Source organism: Barbus barbus, assembly GCF_936440315.1.
Source record: "Barbus barbus genome assembly, chromosome: 23".
In the NCBI taxonomy this organism is placed as follows: domain Eukaryota; kingdom Metazoa; phylum Chordata; class Actinopteri; order Cypriniformes; family Cyprinidae; genus Barbus; species Barbus barbus.
This window is the reverse complement of record NC_136751.1, coordinates 6,163,666-6,185,504: the sequence shown is the minus strand read 5'-3', so window position 1 is coordinate 6,185,504 and position 21,839 is coordinate 6,163,666. Positions and strand designations below refer to the sequence as shown.

Below are 21,839 nucleotides of genomic sequence, written 5' to 3'. Positions count from 1 at the left end.
GTTAGGAAAAGGGCATTTCCTCCAGAACAAGCCATAAGAGACAAGTGATGGTGCTTGTGTTTAATAGTGTGTTGCAGATAGTGGGCGGCTGCGTGTATGCGTATATATATATATATATATTTTAATGTGTGGGTGGGTGTGTGTAGAGAAAAGGCATTTCAGTTCTGTCTTCACATTCCAAAACATTCCATCGGCTGGAAAACAGCCAATAATGAGGACAATCACACCTTTTATAGCGATAATATAATCTCACACGAAAGTCTCTAAAAAGAGAATGAGAGCGCATCCACTGTAAAACTTGCTTAAAGCATGCAGTGTGTGTTCAGTGAATTCCACTGGATGATACTAAATTTAAACATGAGTTTGAAGGAAGCTTTGAAGTCAGCATAAAATGACAATCAAATACCATTTTATTTTGCTAATTAGGATTTGAAATTAATGTTCTCACTCATCAGCCAGTTAAGTATTGAACCCCAGATATGACAAACAGAGGGGGAAAAAAATGCAACAAATTAATAATTAATTCCTATGATATATTAATTTGTTCCCCATGATTTATTAATTAAATTCCTCATTTTAGGCAAATTGTGACTATGATGTACTAATTGGTTACCAAACTTTATTAATTCATTCCCTTGTTTAATTTAAAGCAGTACAACTTTAAATGTAAGTAGTATAGTACAGTGTGACCAGGATTTAAAAGGATAGTTCACCAAAAATGAAAATGACCCCATGATTTACTCACCCTCAAGCCAGGTGTAAATGACATTCTTCTTTCAGACAAATACAATCGGAGTTATATTAAAAAATGTCCTGGCACTTCCAAGCTTTATAATGGCAGTGAATGTTGGTCTATATTTTGAAGTAAAATTAAGTGCATTCATCCATCATAAAAAGTGCTCCATGTGGCACAGGGGGGTTAATAAAGGCCTTCTGAGCGAATTGATCCATTTGTGTAAAAAAAAAAAAAATCCATATTTAAAACTTTATAAAGCGTAATCTCTAGTTTCTGCTAACTGTCATACACACGTTCATGAGAAAGTGAACAAGGTTTTGTTTACAGCAAAGGAAAACCAGTCTCCTCTTGGTTTATATCAAAATCCTCCAACATTTTTCTTTACAAATTCTTGTTTTCTACTTAATCCATGACCAGTGTTTTGTATTGCTCTCTCCTTTGCACTTCCGCATTCATTACTTCTCACGGGAGCTAACACTACGTAAATCATGGAGTAATTTTCATTTTCATTAATTCATGGCCCATATACTTATTAATATTAATATCTAGAGTCCAGGGCTCTGTATATTAGACTAGACAAAACAAAAATCTCAGAAAAAACTAAAAAAACAGAATATCAAAGTCACAGCTTGAATTTTAATATATATATATATAATTTAATCTGATTCTGAAGCCTCAATCATGAGGATATCATAAAAAAATAAGAAAAAGACTAAATTCTCAGTGACTTCTCTCATAAAACAGCATTTTAGCTCACTTAAAGATTAGCTGACACGCTTTCAATTCATAAAATAATCAGGTTCCTCACAAGTCAGGGTACAGTGCATTGAAGCCTGTCCAACACTGACATCCATTAAAAAAAAAAAAAAAAGCCAACTGATTCTCACGCAAAAGGAGATAATGATAATAAAAGTCATGCCCCAACCATCATGCCAAGATGATAAAATTATATCCCAGCAAATAATTGTATGATAATAAAATTCCCATGACCTTCGCATCAGTATATCAATGGCAAATGTTTCTAAATGAAAGCAATATGGCACATTACAATAAAGGCCTAAAGGTTGCTGATGGCATCTGTAGAATGATGCACATAAGTCATGGAACTGTAGCATTTATCAGATACCTAGGAAGTGAGAATGATACCAGATGAGATAAGCCGTGCCTAAAACATTTCACAGGTATCGCACATTGATACATCTTTCTGTGTTTTCAAGTTCAAGGCGGCAGAATCTAAGTATCTAAAATGAAGCACAGACTTTATTCAAGTGACAAACAAACAAATAAATAAAAATGTCCAAAAATAGGCAAAATGGGCAATCTTTCAGCCTAGGGTGAACTCAGAATGTACATATATTTGTCCCAAATAGATGTCATAGAGCACCATTCATACAGATTTCCATGAAATTTCTGTTTCATGGCAGGATTTTGATCAGCCTCTGGAGTCGTAGTCACCATCAATGTGCATACATTCATAGAAAACAATGTGTTTGAAAAAGTCCCTTTAATAGCAAGTCCGTTCACTCCATGGCCATCTTGGGAACAAGTACATGCAAGTACAGCTCCCACCTACCTGAATGTGGAAACACTGCAATGTCAAAAATCGCTTACCAATGGGAGTCACTTTTAGTGCATGAATAACATCTATATCACAGTCACCAACTAAAAGTACTGAGCAGTAAATCATGGTTTTGATAAACTGGGACATAAACTAACAGTTTATTTTAAAATACAATTTTGTTTCCCATAAAATCAAAGCATCTATGGAATGTCTAAGCTTTATTTTAACACAGAAAATTATTTTAAACAATAACTATTTAAATGATTAAAAACGTAATTATTTAAAATATTAAAAAGAATGTATTGCCTTTCTTTTGCCTTTTTTTCTGCATAATAAAGTATGTGTGTTGCATTTCTAAATGCTTGTGGATGCATTTCTGAAATGACTTTACATGTCAAACCAAAGTACACAAAACAATTATACCATTTTAAAAGCATAGCCTTGTCTAAAAAACAGACCTACAACTGTATTATCAGTCTGACAAATTCCACAGCTCTTGGAAAAAGTCTACTGTGTATTTTCATAAACGAGGACACCAGCAGGACCACTTACATCATTTATCCATAACAGACTGTCACACACGTGAAGGGACCATTAGCATTTCCTTTGATCGAGGTTCATATAAAAGTCATGAAACAGAGCCACCAAATTATAATGTTCTTTTGAAGACTGACAGGTAATGTATTACGGAACGTCTCGGAGAGAACTTGTATTCCTCTGATACCCAATCAGATGCTCTTGACAGGAAGACCGTACTGATTTGCCATGAGAGCGGCCCATCAAAGAGGCCCTCGTCTACCTCCAGCTTAACAAGAAGCAAGGGATTGTTCTCTCATCGAACCTTAGGAGTTCCCTGTCCTTTGATTCCACTCAGAGGGGATCGAAAGTGGATGAGTCTTGCTCCAGGTAACGATGACAATCGCTCATCAGCCTCTCAGCGGGGGTGCCCATGTGTCAGCCGGAGGAAATCAGGCCTGGCACTCCTCCAGTCAGCACCTCTCTGAGCACCGATCCCCCAGTCAGGCCTGCTGTATCTCAACCTAAACGACACTGCATGCCCTCGAAACTCGAAAAAGACACGGAGGGGTAATAAATATTTGATCTTTGGATTTACATGGCCAGGTGACTTCTTTAAGACCTGATGGATGGCTATTGCATAATAATAGCTCATCAGATCTATCTCATAGGGCCCACAGCACTTTAAAAGTGTCGGCTTGGAACTAACTTGGTGCCACTTTTGACACCTGTAGCATATATAATTTACAACCTAAGTGTTAAATGTTTGCACTTTTCAAGGTGACTTAGATCAAATCATGTGGATTGTTAAAAGAACAGTTCACCCAAAAATGGACATTTCCAGAAAATTTACCAACCCTCAGGGAATCCAAGATGTAGAGGAGATGTTTCTTCATCAGGACAGATTAGGAGAAATTTAGCATTACGTCACTTGCTCACCAATGGATCCTATGCAGTGACTGGGTGCCGTCAGAATGAGAGTGCTGATAAAAACATCACAATAATCTACAAGTATATCCACAACTCAAGTCCATCAATTACAACATTAATTGCTTGTAAGAAACAAACCCTTCATTAAGGCGTTTTAACCGTCACGTCTGGCCAAAATACAAGTCCATAATCAATAATAATGCTTCCTCCAATCATCTGAACTCTCATTCTGACGGCACCCATTCACTGCAGAGGGTCCATTTCTTTAAATCTGTTCTGGTGAAGAAAAAAAAACTCATGGATGGCCTGAGGGTGAATTTTCATTTTTGTGTGAACTATTCCTTTAATGCAAATGATCAACAACAAATTTGATTAATAATTAATGATGGCCATGGAAAACTTTCACCAGCCATTTCCATGGACAAAGCGCATCAGAAATATAAAACAGAGAGAGCTACTCCTTTAAACTTCTCAGTTGTCTGAACGAATGTTGGCGTGTGCATGCACATCAAACAGACGGCACAATAATTCTGACTTTGCTATGTTAAATATGCATTTTTGGACTTGTAATGAGATATAAATATAATTTACATACATAAGTTCCAGTACCTTATTATGGTGGCCAGATTTTAGAATACAATATCTATTTTAACCCATTTTTGCACAGAACGTATAGCATAGCCTACATAGATGATTTTTTTTTCAGTTTGCCAACTATCTGGAGGAAATCACTGGTGTGCTGGATGCAGGGGCGCCTCTATGGTTTGTGGGCCCCCTAAACTGCATATTTACTCGGGCCCCCCTCTGTAAAAATCATGTTTGGGGGTGCGGGCGCTGGTGGGTTGTGGTAGAAATCACGTTCTTTCTCCCTTGGTAGAAATAGTGTTTCTGCGTTCCCCACGTTAAAAAAAAAAGAAGAAAAAAAAAGGTGTCCTTGTCCCCCTCATTTGAAATTGCGTTCCCCCTCGGGGGGCCCCCTCTAACGCAAGGCCCTTGGAATAATCCTAACACCATGCTCTTTTGAAATCATTCAATCTAGACTCCCATGCACTTAATTTGACTCTCACAATTAATAGTTATTCAAACACAGCAATTTATTACCAAAAAAAAAAAAATCGCAAGTAGGCCAATTTTTCATTCTTGCAGTAGTAGATGCCTATATATTCTAAAATAGGGCTGAACGATTTTGGAAAATAATCCAATTGCGATTTTTTTTAACCAATATTGTGATTGTGATTTAATATGCAATTATTTTTTAAAGCTTTTTATATTCTGTATTATTCAATAAAGACAAGTAATAAATCTGTATGCAGTTTTGGGCACGTTACTTAGTTATATTACTAAAGTAAAGTAATTAGTTATATTACTAGTTACTTCTCACAAACAGCAACTGAGTTACATCATTATAAAAGAAAGTAAATACCAGGGAAAGTAACTATTGTTACTTTTTTTTTTTAAATGTTCAAATATGTCAAATAACTTGGATGCCCCCAAATATTAAATATGTTAAATGAATGAAATGGTCACTAAATAGAATAAATTATTATTATTATAAAACAGTGTACACTAATCTACACTATTTTAATGTTTCTGTGGGACAATGTGAGAGACACCCATCAAATTCAATTGATTATTGTAAATATTATCAACCCTCTATAGACACCTTGGCAATAGAATCTCCATTGGCTTGTAATTTTTTTTAGTTTATAAATATCTCACTTAGCGTCAGTCAGTAAACATTATATGATATTATGATAATTTAACATTAAATGATAATAGAACTTTAGTAATTAGAATAACCATGTATGAATGCATATTTGTCATGTTGACTGAACTTAGGTCTGTTTATTGTTTGTCATTTAGTGTTTCTATAAAAAAAAAAGGGGGGGGGGGCACTACAAATAATACTGATAAGATAAAACTACTACGAATTCTACTACTAATAAGAACAATTTAAAACGCACTAAGGATTATTGAGCTGCTGGGTTCATGAATATTAATCAGGTTGTCTGCGTTCGCTCGAACTGATTCGCTGAAATCAAAACAGGGAGGATAATAGGTGAGCGCCAGCCAATGAGATTGCCGTTTGTGCATTAGTCCCGCCTACTACCGGAAAACCCGGCAGTTCTTAAAAGCTGAAGAATTCCAAAGGAACTCCGTTATTTTGACAGGAAAATACAACAAAGGATATCATTTACATGTAGTGCGTCAATTCTGCATGATAAACTGCGGACTTGGCAACATAGAGTGCCAACTTGATGCTTCCTCTGCTCTGAAGACTGCTTAGATGTATTCGACTTGAAGCAGCGCAGCTAGACCGATCGCTGTGTCTCATCAAATACTGCGAGAGCTATAAGAGAGCGGACGTCTCCTTGTGCTTTCTCTCGCCGTACTTTGATGTCATACACCGATCAATCTTCAAGTCGAACACACCTCTTTGCTCTCGCGTGTCACGTGACCGAGTGTAATCGCAGCCTCTGTGGTTGAAAAATCGCGTTTTTATATCGCGATATTATCGCAAATGCAGTTAATCGCTCAGCCCTATTCTAAAAGAAAAAAAAAAAAAAAAACTGTGTAACCCCTTACTGAACACTAAGCTAATACACATTCACTTTTTTATTCTCTGTTATTCTTCTAGTATTCTGACTTAATATGTCTGATATGAACCTTTAGGTTGTATTTCTCTGTGCCCGTGGGTGAGTGTGTACCTAAAGACTCAGTATTTCCAGCGGAGCCTTAATTAGACGTTTCTGGCAATCTGAAGTGAGGTATCAACACACTGACAAATTTCTTCAACATGCCAAGTCAAAAATTTATGTAAAATTCTGACACATTTGCCAACTTACAAGAAAGTTGCATCATTAAAGAGAGGTTAAGGCAAAACAATAAACAACCAGCCAAAAAGATTTCTGCCAATCAAACGGGTTGAAGCGGCAAGACAAGACCTCCATTATCAGCCTCATTCAGATGGAAATACAAGCTGTCAGACATGAGAACCACAGACCATGGACAACTTTGTTCACGGTGGCTCAACAGTCTCAGAAATACATTAATTCTGGATAGAATCACTCTTACAAGTCTTACAAACAAGCCTCTTACACGAAAAGCAAAGTGGCATGCATCTCAAATGGTAATCACGCCATGTTTACAAGAGGAAAGACAGAATGACAAAACCAGGTGTCAGCTTTGATGCACCAGATACACAAAAAGCAAAACAATGCCTGAAATATATTGCATAAACAAAACCAAACTGCCATCCAGTAGAACAAACAAATGCATCTCATTCAGATTCCATCAAACAGTGTCACTTTTAATTAGCAGCAAAGAGCATATTGTTTAGTGCAAACTGCTCCTTTCTGCTGAGCAAAGGGAAATACTTCGGTTTAGCACAGCACATCAAATATTAACATCTGTAGGGATTATATAAAGATCATTGTTATATGCATTAGCTGAATGGAGTTCAGTGACATCTGAGAATTCATCTGGATAAATGATCAATTATACAGTACTGTATATCTTCAGATCTTGGCACGATTTTGTAAGATTTAAGACAATGTAAGACAGTAAGATGAAAGACAGGCCACTGGGTGATACTGCTAGTCAAGGTCCCATGATAATACTAGGATTTCTTGCAACAAACAACAGGATTTAGCTTTTCATAACCATCTTCCCTTTCGCCAAGGATTAGAATTAAACAGGCAGGTTTGTTATGGCTATGCCTTAAAAGCTTTTATTTAAATGCCATATTTGCATGTGAAATGAGAAAGTGTTTACTTTGCTATCTTGTCCAATACACTTTCCAATCATTCAAATACAGCCTCTTTGAAAAGTCTGCAATTACATTGTGACAAATTCATAAAATTCATAAACACCCCCCACCTGGATTCCAAATCTACTTTAGCTGGATTCCATTTTAATGTTTTAATTAAAATGTAATAATCAAAAGAACATCTAATCAACTGAAATAATACATTTTTAATTTTATTTAAAAAAAAATCTGTCTTGTGATTTAAAACCAATGGTCTGCCAAAAATGATGGTAATTAAATGAATATATAATTAAACTTTTCAAATAAGTAATCAAGTGAAAATGTAAAACTTTTCACTGTACTTCTTCACAACAGAGGTTGACTGAGTACATAATAATAAAAAAATGAATAATACAATAAGTACATTCTACTGTACAATAGTAATGTATTTCAAGGTAAACCACATTTTTATTTTAGCAGATTGTCGTAAAGACCTGAGACACCACTTTATTTTCTTGTTACACATTACATGTACTTACTATTATAATAACAAATTATGCATAATTACATGCAAGTAATAAGCCAAAACCTAAGCATACAGTAAGCACAAGTATATGTAGTTAATTAATAATACTCGGTACTTAAATGTATAATTACACTGTAAAAAAGAACACCTTAAAATAAAGTGTAACCCTTATTCTTTAGACAACCTGCTGCTTCATTCATTTAATTGTAAGAAATGTTGTGAATGCATTCATATATAGATTAAAATATGCAGAAGGGCCTGAAGAAACAATGCAGCATCTTGAGAAAAATAATCAAGGTATACTGATGTATAACTGTACCTAGTTCAGGAAGTTCAGCTGAGTTTCAGTTAATGTTTTGTTTGGACTGAGGAGGAAGTTTTCAGTTCTGTAACTCACCGTATCTTTACATTGAAACTTTACTTTCAACAATGTGATGTATTTCAAAAGGAACCAGGATATTCAACAAGATAAACTGTGGTCGGCATATACCAGAATAGAGCTAAGTGGTTGAAAAATGTGACTGAAAGGTAAAAGTGATTCCTAGTCATTTGAACAGGAGAGCAGTTTCAAAGGCAGAGCACGTAATTACATTTTGATAAAATATTACAAAGATAACTGTTGCTCTGATGAATAATGCACAGTAAGACTTAGGAACATGGATCAAAAAATATAAATAGGTTTGATTTAGATTTTTTTTCCTGATATAAAACCTCAAAGGATAAAACAAGGCTTTGATCAAGTAGGCCAAAGATGTTTTTTTTTTGCAAACATATTTCTGCAACATATAAATACTGTAGCTAAACACTGATTGCTGTGTGAATAGATATGTTTTTCTGTGTGCTGTTCTAATACACAATAAGTTGCATGCCATTTTCACAACTGAATGGCCATTAACCAACAATGACAGCATCCAGGTCATGCACTTCTACATGCACCAGCCAAAGGGGCAAATCCTTTATTTATAAAAGTTAGTTATTTTAGTATGATATTGTTTTTATTTTATTTTTTTTTCTAGATTTTTTAGTTTGTTATCCATTTTATTTGTGCTTATACATTTTTGTATCTTTTTTGCTTTATAGTTTCTCTTGTTGTTTGTTTTTGTCATTTTTTTAAATGTCTATATACATGGCATTTACAAGTTTAGAATAATTAAAAGTTAAATTTTTTATGTTTCTGAAAAAGGTCTTATGCTCAACTAAGTTGCATTGATTTAATAAAAAAATACTGCAAAAGCCGTAATAAAAATATATTCTAAAAGTCAGTTTATTCCTGTGATGCAAAGCTGCATTTTCAGCATCATTACTCCAGTCATCAGTGCTACATGATTATTTAAAAATCATTCTAATATGTTGATTTTCTGCTCAAGCAACAATTCTTATTGTTATCAGTGTGAAAAACGTTTAAGTTTTAGTTTTTAGCTTTAGCTATTTTAGTACTTCAAATTAAATTGAACAAAACTGAGAAATGCTGCCTTGGAAACTATACCTGAAATAAAATAATTATTTATATTTTTTTTACTTCAGTTGATGTTTATTTTATTTCAAGTAATGAACGTTTTTTTATGGTTTTAGTTTTAGCATAAATTTAAATCATGACAATTGTACAAAAAACTGTTTTGCACACAGACAACATCATTGTCAAAATGATCCCTTTCACACAGATCAGTGAAAAAGACTAAAAATGCTGTATTACGCATGACCGGCCAGTAGATGGCGATGTCACCTTGTAAAGAAACACTATGCGCCTACTCGCATATGCATTCCTATAGAATGAATATGTAATATGCATGCGTACGACACCACCATTTTCACAGATTTGTTTTTTGGTAGTTTACGATACATGATAATGGTATTGTTTTCAGCAGCTCCCAAAATGCTGCTGTCATGTAAATTAACGACCAAAACAAATATAAAGTTTTCTATTTTTAGTTTAAAACACTGTCATGTAAACAGCACCTCATATAACAATAATAAACCAATGCAGCAACTAAGATGTACTATATTACAGTATCTGAAATGAGAATAACAAAAACAAACAGTGAAACACTGGTTTAGAAAATCTGTTAAAATACCGTCCTTTAGCAACACTTGAGATGTTAAATGATGTTTTAGTCAATAAAGATTGTTTCTCTCATCCAGGACTCCAGGTTATATCAGGCAACAGCTCTTGGGAGTGAATCTATAAAGGTCAGAGCCGTATTCACGCTGACATTGTTATAGATGGAATGGCTAGTGAAACATTTTCTAACACAGTGGAAACTGTGTAACTTGTTTCTTAGAGCCTCGAAGAATTAGAACCTTTCACTGTGTAAATAACTCCCCACAATCCAATCTTTATTCAGATTAATTAGCCTCCCAGCATCCTGAGTCCTACTGATACAAACTAACACAGACTCAGGCACACACTTGCTGTACTGTCAGTGAGGAAAGTTATCAGTGTGGGAGGAAAGGACAAGCCTACCCAACATTGTTTACAGCGTATTTCCTGTGGCAAAGCCCCTGGAGCATTGCACTTACTCACATAAACACACACCACTCCCAGAAGACTAGTGAAATCCAAACAGAGACCTTACTAACACAGGGATAGAGGAAGAGAAATGCTTTCAAATTTAGTGCAATGGTGGCTTGTTCTTTGCGAGAGCGAGGGGAGCACGAATGTCACTTGTCAATGCCACAATGTGAATTTGATGTTTTTTTATGTCGGCAATGTTGCTCCTAAATGAGGTTTCTTAAACTACAGTAATAAATGCCAAAAATAATTAACAGTTCAAAATTAAATTTGTCATATTTAGTTCACGACAACGATTGTACTAAAAATTGAAAAGTTCTTTGCGTTTTTGAAAACTTTTAACGTACAGACGATAACTTTCACACAGATCGACAAAACTGACTAAAACAGTTGTATTATGCATGCCATGCCAGTAGTTGGCGATACTATTTGCCTGTGCACATTCACATATAGACTGAACATGTTGTACGTTTGTGCATGACATCACCATTTTCACAAATTTGCATTTTCATAGTTTACATGGAGACAATAATGGTATATTTTCAAAAACTTGCCCTTTGAAACCAGTTTTCAAAGTTTTGCGTTTTCAGGCCCTTAAAACGCCATTGTTGTGTCAATGAATGGCCAAAACACATAAAAGGTTTTCCGCTTTTAGTTGCTAATGGTTGTCGTATAAACACCCCATTAAAGCCAAGACACACCAAGCCGATTTCAAAGAACTAGCGGCGACAAAAGGCAATGGTTTTGTTACTTATTTTCACTTGAGCGTTGGATCAGTAGTTCCCAATCCTGGTCCTGGAGAACACTGCACATTTTAGATTCTCGCTAATCAAACACACTCATCAGCTCATTATTTAAGACCCCAAGACCTCAAATGTGTGTGTCAGATATGAGAGACATCAAAAACGTGCAGTGTTGGGGGTTCTTGTTTACATAGAAAAAACAATGGAAAAATAGTGCACTGGGATGGAAAAACACGTTCTTCGGGAATCAGCCCTTGCTCATGAGTGCTTAGTTCTGACCTTTAATATAAGCATTTTTTTTATTTAATATAAGTACTTTTATACATTTATATTTCTGCTTTTAAAATCAGCTTAGACTTGATGGTAGGGTACAGCAGGTCTAAAGGCATACCTTCAAAAAATGTGCTTTTCACTTCTCCCATAGTGTATAATGTATATAAAAGTAAAGATTCTGAAAGCATCTAATAACATCCTATAATAGTTTGCCAAAGCTTTACAGTAGTAACAATAAATGTGCTATTTTATTATACAACCCGAATTCCGGAATGTTGGGACGTTATTTAACTTTGAATAAAATGAAAACTAAAAGAATTTCAAATCACATGAGCCAATATTTTATTCACAATAGAACATAGGTCACATAACAAATGTTTAAACTGAGAAATTTTACAATTTTATGCACAAAATGAGCTCATTTCAAATTTGATGCCTGCTACAGGTCTAAAAATATTTGGGACGGGGCATGTTTACCATGGTGTAGAATCTCTTCTTCTTTTCAAAACAGTTTGAAGATGTCTGGGCATTGGTGGAATTTGGTCACATTCTTGCCTGATATATGTTTCCAGCTGCTGAAGAGTTCGTGGTCGTCTTTGACGTATTTTTAATTTAATGACGTGCCAAAAGTTCTCTGTATGTGAAAGATCTGGACTGCAGGCAGCCCAATTCAGCACCCGGACTCTTCTACTACGAAGCCATGCTGTTGTATTAGCTGCAGTATGTGGTTTTGCATTGTCCTGCTGAAATACACAAGGCCTTCCCTGAAACAGAGGTTGTCTGGAGGGGAGCATATGTTGCACTAAAACATTTATATACCTTTCAGCATTCATAGTGCCTTCCAAAACATGCAAGCTGCCCATACTCTATGCATTAATACAACCCCATACCATCAGAGATGCTGGCTTTTGAACTGAACACTGATAACACACTGGAAGTTCTCCCTCCTCTTTAGCCCGGAGGACACAGCATCTGTGATTTCCAACAAGAATGTCAATTTTGGACTCGTCTGACCATAGAACACTTTTACACTTTCAAACAGTCCATTTTAAATGAGACTTGGCCCACAGGACACGATGGCGCTTCTGGACCATGTTCACATATGGTCACATATGGAGTTTTAGTTGGAGTCTGCAGATGGCACGGCGGATTGTGTTTACCGACAGTGGTTTTGGAAGTATTCCTGGGCCCATTTAGTAATGTCAATGACAGAATCATGCCGATGAGTGATGCAGTGTCGTCTGAATGCCCGAAGACCACGGGCATCCAACAAAGGTCTTCGGCCTTGTCCCTTACACAGATTTCTCCAGTTTCTCTGAATCTTTTGATGATGTTATGCATTGTAGATGATGAGGTTTGCAAAGCCTTTGAAATTTTACATTGAGGAACGTTGTTTTTAAACTATTGCACTATCTTTGTACGCACTCTTTCACAGATTGGAGAGCCTCTGCCTATCTTTACTTCTGAGAGATTCTGCCTCGCTAAGACATCCCTTTTATAGCCAATCATGTTACAGACCTGATGTCAATTAACTTAATTAGTTGCTAGATGTTCTCCCAGCTGAATCTTTTCAAAATTGATTGCATTTTCAGAACTTTGTAGCCCCCATGCCAACTTTTTTGAGACCTGTAGCAGGCATCAAATTTGAAATGAGCTCATTTAGTGGATAAAAGTGTAAAATTTCTCTGTTTAAACATTTGTTATGTTAACTGTGTTCTATTGTGAATAAAATATTGGCTAATGTGATTCGAAAGTCTTTTAGTTTTCATTTTATTCAAATTTAAAAAACGTCCCAACATTTCTGAAATTCGGGTTGTACCATCTGAATCTTACCATATTATGTCAACAAATGTAAAAGTCAGCCAGCTGTTTATTATCAATTATTGTGCCTTTAGGCCTAAAAGAGTCACTTTTTACTTCAGCCACCATACTTTTACATATTCTTCTGTTATTGAAAAACTGTTGCTTTACCTTGTACAAAACTTAAAATATAGTCAATAATTGTATCAATTGCTAGTTAAATATACAATGTTTAAAAAGTATTACATCAAATTAGCATAATTATAGGTGTGACCTTTGTTATTATTAAAAGCTGTAATTACTGTTAATGAGTCGTTTTCAATTTGCTGATATTTTAGCATGTTTTGAAAACCTTTGGAAGGCTGATTGACCAAAACATTGCTAAAAAATATGTTGTAATGCTGCAAGCTTGAGTAGTGTGCAGGATTTACACATTTTTGGAGTTGTATAAAGCCTTCAGAGTGCCGTGACCTGTAATCTCCATTGCACATCCATTACCGAAAGCAATTTTTCTGAGACAAGTAAACATTATTTTCTATGGTAATCGACAATATCACAGACACTATAAATGGATCTCAACTAACCTAGACATTCACATTCCTTTACCACAGGGGTCAGCAACCTCGGCACCTCAGTGTTTTTCATTTAAATAAAGTACCTTGAACCTTCATACCAATGCACATTTTGAACTGTATTATTCATACAATATTCCTCAAAGTCACACAGACTGTTTTATTAAACATCAGGAACTATAAATACCATTTAAACTAGGATTTTAACCTATGCTAGTCAACAGATCACACGATTACTGCACATACAAGATCAAGGAAGCAGTCAGAAAACACAAACTGAAACAAAAATCGCCAGCCTGTACGAATTTAGGCTCCAATATACCATACTTCTTCCTAAATATTTCACTCAGAGATGAGGAGCAAATTGTATAGCTGTTACATAGATCATCATTATTTTAATGTGGACAGAAATCCGACCCTGTCATCCTTCTTACTCATAGCTGAAGATCACTAATCACCTTCATAAGGCAAAGGGCCTTTTGATCAGGCAGCACCTCTAACACATTAGGGCGGTAAGTAGTTTCTTTAGCTTGAGCTCCCCTTAATTACCTTGACAGACTCTCTGCTGCAAAACTAGATGGGACTAATTATGTTTGCAGAAGAGCCGTGGTTCGTTTAAAACTTCCATTGCTGGGTGGGAAACTCTGAAGCAGAGCTAGACTGGTTTGTTACATATCAGCTGCAATGTATGATGGCTAGCTCCTAATATAAACAATTATTGTTTGGATTCACATGTGCACTGATCAAACACTAACACTTAAATGAACAACATGCATTAATCAAGTAAACTGCAGATTTGAGTATGAATGGTAAGGACAGTAAAGTTAACAGTCTACAGACTAAGCTCTAAAAAATAACAATCACAATTGTGACTCAAGTGTGACATACTGAAAGCATGCATGTTTCTTCCAGGTATTAAAAACAATGCAAAAGAAAAAAAAATAACTAGGAACGGTGTCTAGTATGCAATTTATGGACAAATATATAGTCATGGACAATCACAAATTTAAAATACTAGGATTTACCTGTAAAAGTGTTGAAGTAAAGGAATGCATGACAAACTAGTTTAAGGAAACAGAACCTTTCACACTTCCGCCAGGTATGAGACATAATCCTTATTATTATTTTTCTTTTTTTCAGCCATTATCATCCACTGGAAATAAAACATTTACCAAGCCACATCGCTTCAATCCGACCGTACATTTACCCAACTATTATCAAAAGTATTTCTAAATAAATACAACAAAACATTTTCTCGCGACCTTACACAAAGTTATGGCAAAATGCATTATGAAGAAGAATTGGACCTGTTCTGCAGGTGCATTAGCGCTAACATTAGCATCATGCTACATAAGACAATTTATGAGATTAATAGTACATTTTTACTCAGAACTCACTTTAAACCACCAACGAGTGTTTGTAATAACTTCCTTTTGCGATCACATGTGTACACATACACATACAGTTTGGGCGGCCGAGGTACATTATAAAAGTAGCCCAAAAAACTGCAACCAATGGCTCTGTAAGTTTTCCCGCAATTGTATTTTCAAAATAGCCCAATTGTGCAGGAAAACCGCGACCCTGGCAACACTGGTTCGCTGTACCCTTATCACATACGAGTATACATATCTCTCGCGCACTCTCTCTCTCTCTCTGCGTTCGCTTCACTTTTGTCTAGCCTGGCGCCTCATAATCACACAATCCCTGTGTCCGAATGTACATACTATACACCCTATCTGCCCTAAATAGTATTGAAAATTACTAATATCACCTAGAATTTAGGATGCACATTGGAACGCAGGCAATGATAGATTACCTTCCGCGCTGCAATGACGGCAAGAAGTTGGGGTCAAACCTTGTGAAACGATTAATTTGCGTTAAAGAAATATTAACGCGTTAAAATTTTTAGATTAATTGCATGCGTTAACGTTGACAGTCCTAATTTTTAATAATAATAAAAAAAACAGTATGTATATATTCTGACTGCTTTTTTTGTATACTGTTCAAAATGGTTATACTAAGGTTTGGGGATGGAATTAGATATCTAAAATATATTTATATATAAAAAAATAAGTAACTACACTGTAAAAAAAAGTTGAGCCAACTTAAAATTAAGGCAACCAGCTTCAGCAGATTTTTGAGTTTTCTCAACTTGTTTTAAGTTTATATGACAAAAAGTTGAGAATGTCCTACAAAAATAATTTGAGAGAACTCAAAAATCTGCTGAAGCTTGTTGCCTTAAAATTTTAAGTTGGCTCAACTTTTTTAAGTGTATATCCAAACATCCATAGTGTACATTTCAACATCTACCCATAAAGTACTTTTAAATGTATATTTTAAGGGTCAGAAGGTAACAACTGCATATTTTCAATTACATTGTATTTTTCTTGCTTTACAAAAACATTATTGTTTGTGTCCCACTGCAAAGAAGGGGAAGATATGGTAAAGAAGCACAAATAGTGTATTGTATTACATTAAGAAAAAGCGAGAGAAAATTACCACCCCAGATTCTAACCGAGTCGCTATGTGCCGCCGTTAACCACAGGATTACGTGACCTTTCCAAAAACATGCACCCCACTGAAGCATTGAATGAAGTGAACAAAATTGCACTGCCGCCCGGTGACACATCAGTGTGAAAGACACAGTATTATTCATTTGGGTTCATTTGACTGGAGAGAAGTATTTTAAAAGCGTCTCTGAATGATAAAAGGAAATGCTAGTTTTAAAAGTTTCCTGCTGGGTAGAAACAAGGTTAAAGCAACAAATTTACTGTACAGAGGAGGATCACAGACCTATTTGAAACAGACCTTTTAGGACAATTAGTCTTTGTACAATTTTTGAAACTGATGTTAGTTTGTTGTGTGTGTATTAAACTGCAAGTAGTCTTCTGTGTGAAGTAAGCTAAAGGGCATGATAATTTTTTGAGTGTCAATGAAATTAACGTTAATAGACAAGTAACTTAAATGGAATAGTTTATCTGAACATGAAAATCATGTCATCATTTACTCACCTTCATGATATTCCAATCCCTCATGACTTTCGTTTTCGCATGGAACACAAAAGGGTAGATTTTTAAATCTTCTTATTTGCTCTTTTCCATGCAGTTGAATTACGACTGATTGCTTTCTCCAGTGAAACATTTGTATCATTGGAATGAGAGAAATATGCAAAGATCAAGTGCCATTCACAAGCAAAAACAGTCCAAAACCATTATAAACAAATACAGTATGTCAATGGATTTTGATGTGAGAGGACAACAGGGGATGGACCTTTTCACTGGAGGAAGCGTTATTATGGTTTATGGACTCATATTTTGTCCAGAAGCAAATGTTCAAAGGTAAAATGTCTTAATAATGGATTTGTTTCTTATAAACATGCAGCTTTTTACTTCACAAGACATTAACTGATGGACTGGATTCATGTGGATTACTTGTAGATTATTGTACTATTTTTAATTACTTGTTTGGACTCTCATTCTGACGGCACCCATTCACTGCAGAGGATTCATTGGTGAGCAAGTAATGGAATGCTAAATTTCTTCAAATCTGTTCAGATGAAGAAACAAACTCATCTTGTAAGGGTGAGTACTAGTGCTGTCAAACGATTAATCACAATTAATCGAATCCAAATTAAAAGTCTTTTTTGTTTACATAATATGTGTGCGTATACTGTGTATATTTATTACATATAAATACACACACATACAGTACACATTTTTATATTTATATTTATTTCCATGTATATATTTATATTCAAATAATTGATATCTAAATATTTTTAACATATTAAATATATACATGCATGTGTGTATATTTGTGACCCTGGAGCAAAAAAAAACTGTCATAAGGGTCAATTTTTCGAACCGGATGCAATTAATCACGATTAATCAATCGTTTGACAGCACTAGTGAGTACATTTTCAGTAAGTTTTCATTATTTGGGTGAACTGTTCCATTAATGAAGCAGTTGAGCTAAACTGGTCCGAATGATTCATTCACAAACCGGACTGATCTGATTGACTGAGTTTGACTCTCTGACTCAACAATGAGTTATCGTATGGCTCCAGAAGACTTGGCATATAATCCACAAGTCACACGGTGCACTTATATTACTTATATTACTTCTATGGCACTTGTGTGTCCCTTTTTAAGTTTTAAAACAGTCACTGTAAGATAATAAAAAAAAAAAAAAAAAGCATGGGAATAGAGACCAGCACAGCCTTCAGTACTGAAAAAAAGAAACAAAGTCATACAAGTTTTGAAAGACATGGGTGATTAAACGATGAAAGAATTTTCATTGTTGGGTGAATTATTTCTTTAACAACATTAAACAGTTCTCCCATTGTCTGCTGTTATCTTAGAGCTAATGTGGCATTCACTGAAAACAAGTTATCTTTTGTTTCGATGTCTGAAGGTCAGCGGTTCCACATAATATTGAAAGCCTCAATTACACACACATACACAAAAAGAAGCCACAGCCTTTTCACGGCCTTGGCACGGGAATCAGATAATCCAGGGGGGCAACCTTGAGGGGGTTCATATTGTATTTACCCACAATCATCTCAAATCACAATTCCAGCATTCCACACACAGTACAGTACATCTACATTCATGCATTTGGTAGACAAATAGTAGCTGAAAAAGCATGCATGGATGCAAGCACAGCTGCATATTTCAAGAATGAACTGTAAATACCTGCACAATCTCATGGCAGTTCCTATTTTATGTTTTGGCAAATTAGTGGCTGATTTGCACGAATGTGTTTGATCTGCTTTCATCCCAGTTATTATTTTATTTAAGGGTGAGGTTAGTGGACCTGCTTACTTTCTTGTAAAAGTCAATTTACATAGTATGAAATCACGTATGTTTTTCCATGAAATCAGGTTGGAAATACACCATCTGAGCACCGTTGGCATCCTGCACAGGTCTAAAAGAATTTTTAAAAATTACCTGCATTTCACCATGATTTTTTTTTCAGGAAAAGCACTGATCAGTTTGAGCAGCTAATAAACCTAAGGCCTCTAATGACAGACTACACTGAGAATCACAACAGTCTCAAAGTATCTGTAACCTTGATCAGTAAACTATTCGCCATTTAGAACTTCACATAAACTCTGAGAAGATACCATCTCACAAACATTCAAACATGAACTGAAATAGAAATGTTGACATTTCACAAAGTATCTTCTCCTTTTCTGTCTCTCTACCCTGACCAGCAAAAAAAAAAGTCTGTAATTTTATAACTAGGCTATCGTATTAAATAACTGGATGTATATTAACTTATCCGACCAGATGAGCATATTTATAATGAAATAACATTTGTTAATGTGTCACTTTCACGGCTGCAAACTAAGACTAGAATCTTGTGTGTCCATATCAGAAGTTCAAAGCAATAAACATTGACTAGTAGAATTTTAGATCAACTGTAACAAGTTTGTACTGTAAATAACGGCTGCAATTCAACTTAAAATTAAGTAAATGTCTCATAAATTCAAGAAAAATGTTTCATTGGTAATTTTGTGTTTGTTAACTGTGTTGAATGTAGTTGACCTTTAGAAACCTTGATAAATGTGTGCATAATTTGATAAAGTGTACTGATTTATTTACATGTCTTCCTGTCATGCTTTATTTTAAATGGAAGGGACAACATTCAGTAACAGGGTTAAGATAAATATTATGTTTTAAATTAATTAAAATATCACATTGTTCAATGAAATAGTTTTTTTTAATACAGCAAAGAAAGTGAGGTGAGGCTAAAATTATTTAGTTTGATGTGATTAAAACCAGCCACATTTCATGCTGTTTTAATTGTTAGATACAGTAATTTTTATCAGTGATTCTTTTTTCGATTTAAAAACTGGGACATCTGTTTATGGAAATAAGAGTAATATTTCCATTGCAAGTTTTTAATGTTTTATTATAACTATTAGTGATCACAGGGTAGAATAAACAAACTCGAATAGTTCTTATTAGATGCCAACATAGACACCACTGTTGAGCATCCCACGCGCTATAGTGACCACATGCCCTCTAAGTAGACAGCACAGTATTGAGTTACAGCCCACATGATCGGTGATATTAGAGATGCGGGTGTTTTTGTATTGATGTGTTGTGTACTCACTTTTGAGCGCGCAGATCAGCTGGTGTCCATCTTTAATCAGCTCCTTGATGAAGCTGTTAGTTCGATCCAGCTCGAACTCGTGACATTTGAGTCTCTCTCTAAAGTCTGGACTGTCCACAAAAGAGTCACTGAACTCTAGAGTCGGCAACCCCATGATCAGACCTGAAATACAGCCTCACAAAACAGTTCAACTCGGTATTTCCTCAGAAACACTGGCGCATCCGTGTCATCCTTATCATCCTTATCCACACTCAAACGCGGAAAGTGTCGCTCTCTTGCAGAGATTCATGCGAAAGTTTCTCTTCACTTCCGCGCTCTGAACTTTCATCAAACTTCTGCAGCAGCCAGCTTGAGATCATGAGACTCCTGCTGGTTACATTAGATAACACCCGTAAACCTGCTGTAGCCTGTGTAATGACTTTACTCTTCAACCTTCAAACACTTTCATTAATTAGGTCAGTGGCTCACTAAAAATCTCCCTTATCAAACAATACATGAATATAATTTCATATATGTGACCCTGGACCACAAACCAGTCTTAAATTGCACGGCTATATTTGTAGCAATAGCCAAAAATACATGGTATGGGTCAGAATTATCGATTTTTCTTTTATGTCAAAAATCATTAGGATGTTAAGTAAAGATTGTGTTCCATGAACATATTTTGAAAACTTCTTACAGTAAATATATCAAAACGTCATTTTTTATTAGTAGTATGCATGAGGACTTAATTTGGACAAATTTACAGGCGATTTTCTCAATATTTCGATTTTTTTGGAACCCTCAGATTCCAAATTTTCAAATAGTTGTATCTCGGCCAAATATTGTCCTGTCCTAACAAACCTTATTTATTCAGCTTTCAGATTATGTATAAATGTCAATTTCGAAAAAAATGACACTTATGGCTGGTTTTGTGGTCCAGGATATCTCTCTCTCTCTCTCTCTCTCTCTCTCTCACACACACACACACACACACACACGCTTGGTTTTTGTTTACATAATAAAAGGTGTGTACTGTGTATATTTATTATGTATATATAAATACAAACACATGCATGTATATATTTAAGAAAAAAATTATGTTTATATATTAAATATAGTTATATAAATATATAAATGTATATACATGTAAATATTTTCAAAATATATACTGTATGTGTGTGTATTTATATATACATAATAAATAAACACTGTACACACACATATATTATGTAAACAAAAACTTTTATTTTGGATGGAATTAAACGTTTGGCAGCACTAATATAAATATGTATATATATATATATATATATATATATCACTCAGTTTCACTCTATATAGCTTTCAGTAAATACTGAAGCTAAAATGTACATCTAGTGCAATTATTGAATAACCACATGAATAATAATAATATAGGATTATATTAAATTATAATAATTCTAATAATACCAGTTCCATTAAAATACACACAATATTTCCACAAATCTAAAAACATTAATGTGTCCACAAAATAGACAAAAAATAAAAAGTTTTTCCAAAACTTAAAAAAAAAAAGACATTAGATGTTCATGTTCAGATGGATTGACAGATCTAATAAGATTATAGCCTTTCATTAAATGTACTGAGACAAGATTTTTGACAAGATCTATGGTCAAGAGGGACAATAAGGGGTGGCCAGGGGCATCTTGCACTGTTGATTGTTGGTGTGGACGTGTGGACATGTCCTGCTCGGATCTACAGCCATGGATGATGGTGTTCATAGATGCCTTACAGGTAATAAAAATAATCCAGCTCGAGTAACAACACACAAGCAGTGCAGATTTACT

General features: G+C 35.1%; 1 protein-coding gene across 4 annotated transcripts in view; it reads right to left on the bottom strand.

The window, feature by feature from the left end:
- Positions 1-20,391, bottom strand: part of LOC306842958 (rho GTPase-activating protein 42-like) — a 111,663-nt gene extending 91,272 nt beyond the window's left edge. For all 4 annotated transcript variants that reach the window (XM_079374186.1, XM_079374187.1, XM_079374188.1 and 1 more), the window contains exon 1: positions 20,035-20,391. In XM_079374186.1, coding sequence (XP_079230312.1) covers positions 20,035-20,188 — 154 coding nt within the window. In that variant the 5' untranslated portion in view covers positions 20,189-20,391. The remainder of the gene's footprint in view (positions 1-20,034) is intronic.
- Between the last annotated feature and the right edge of the window lie 1,448 nt (positions 20,392-21,839).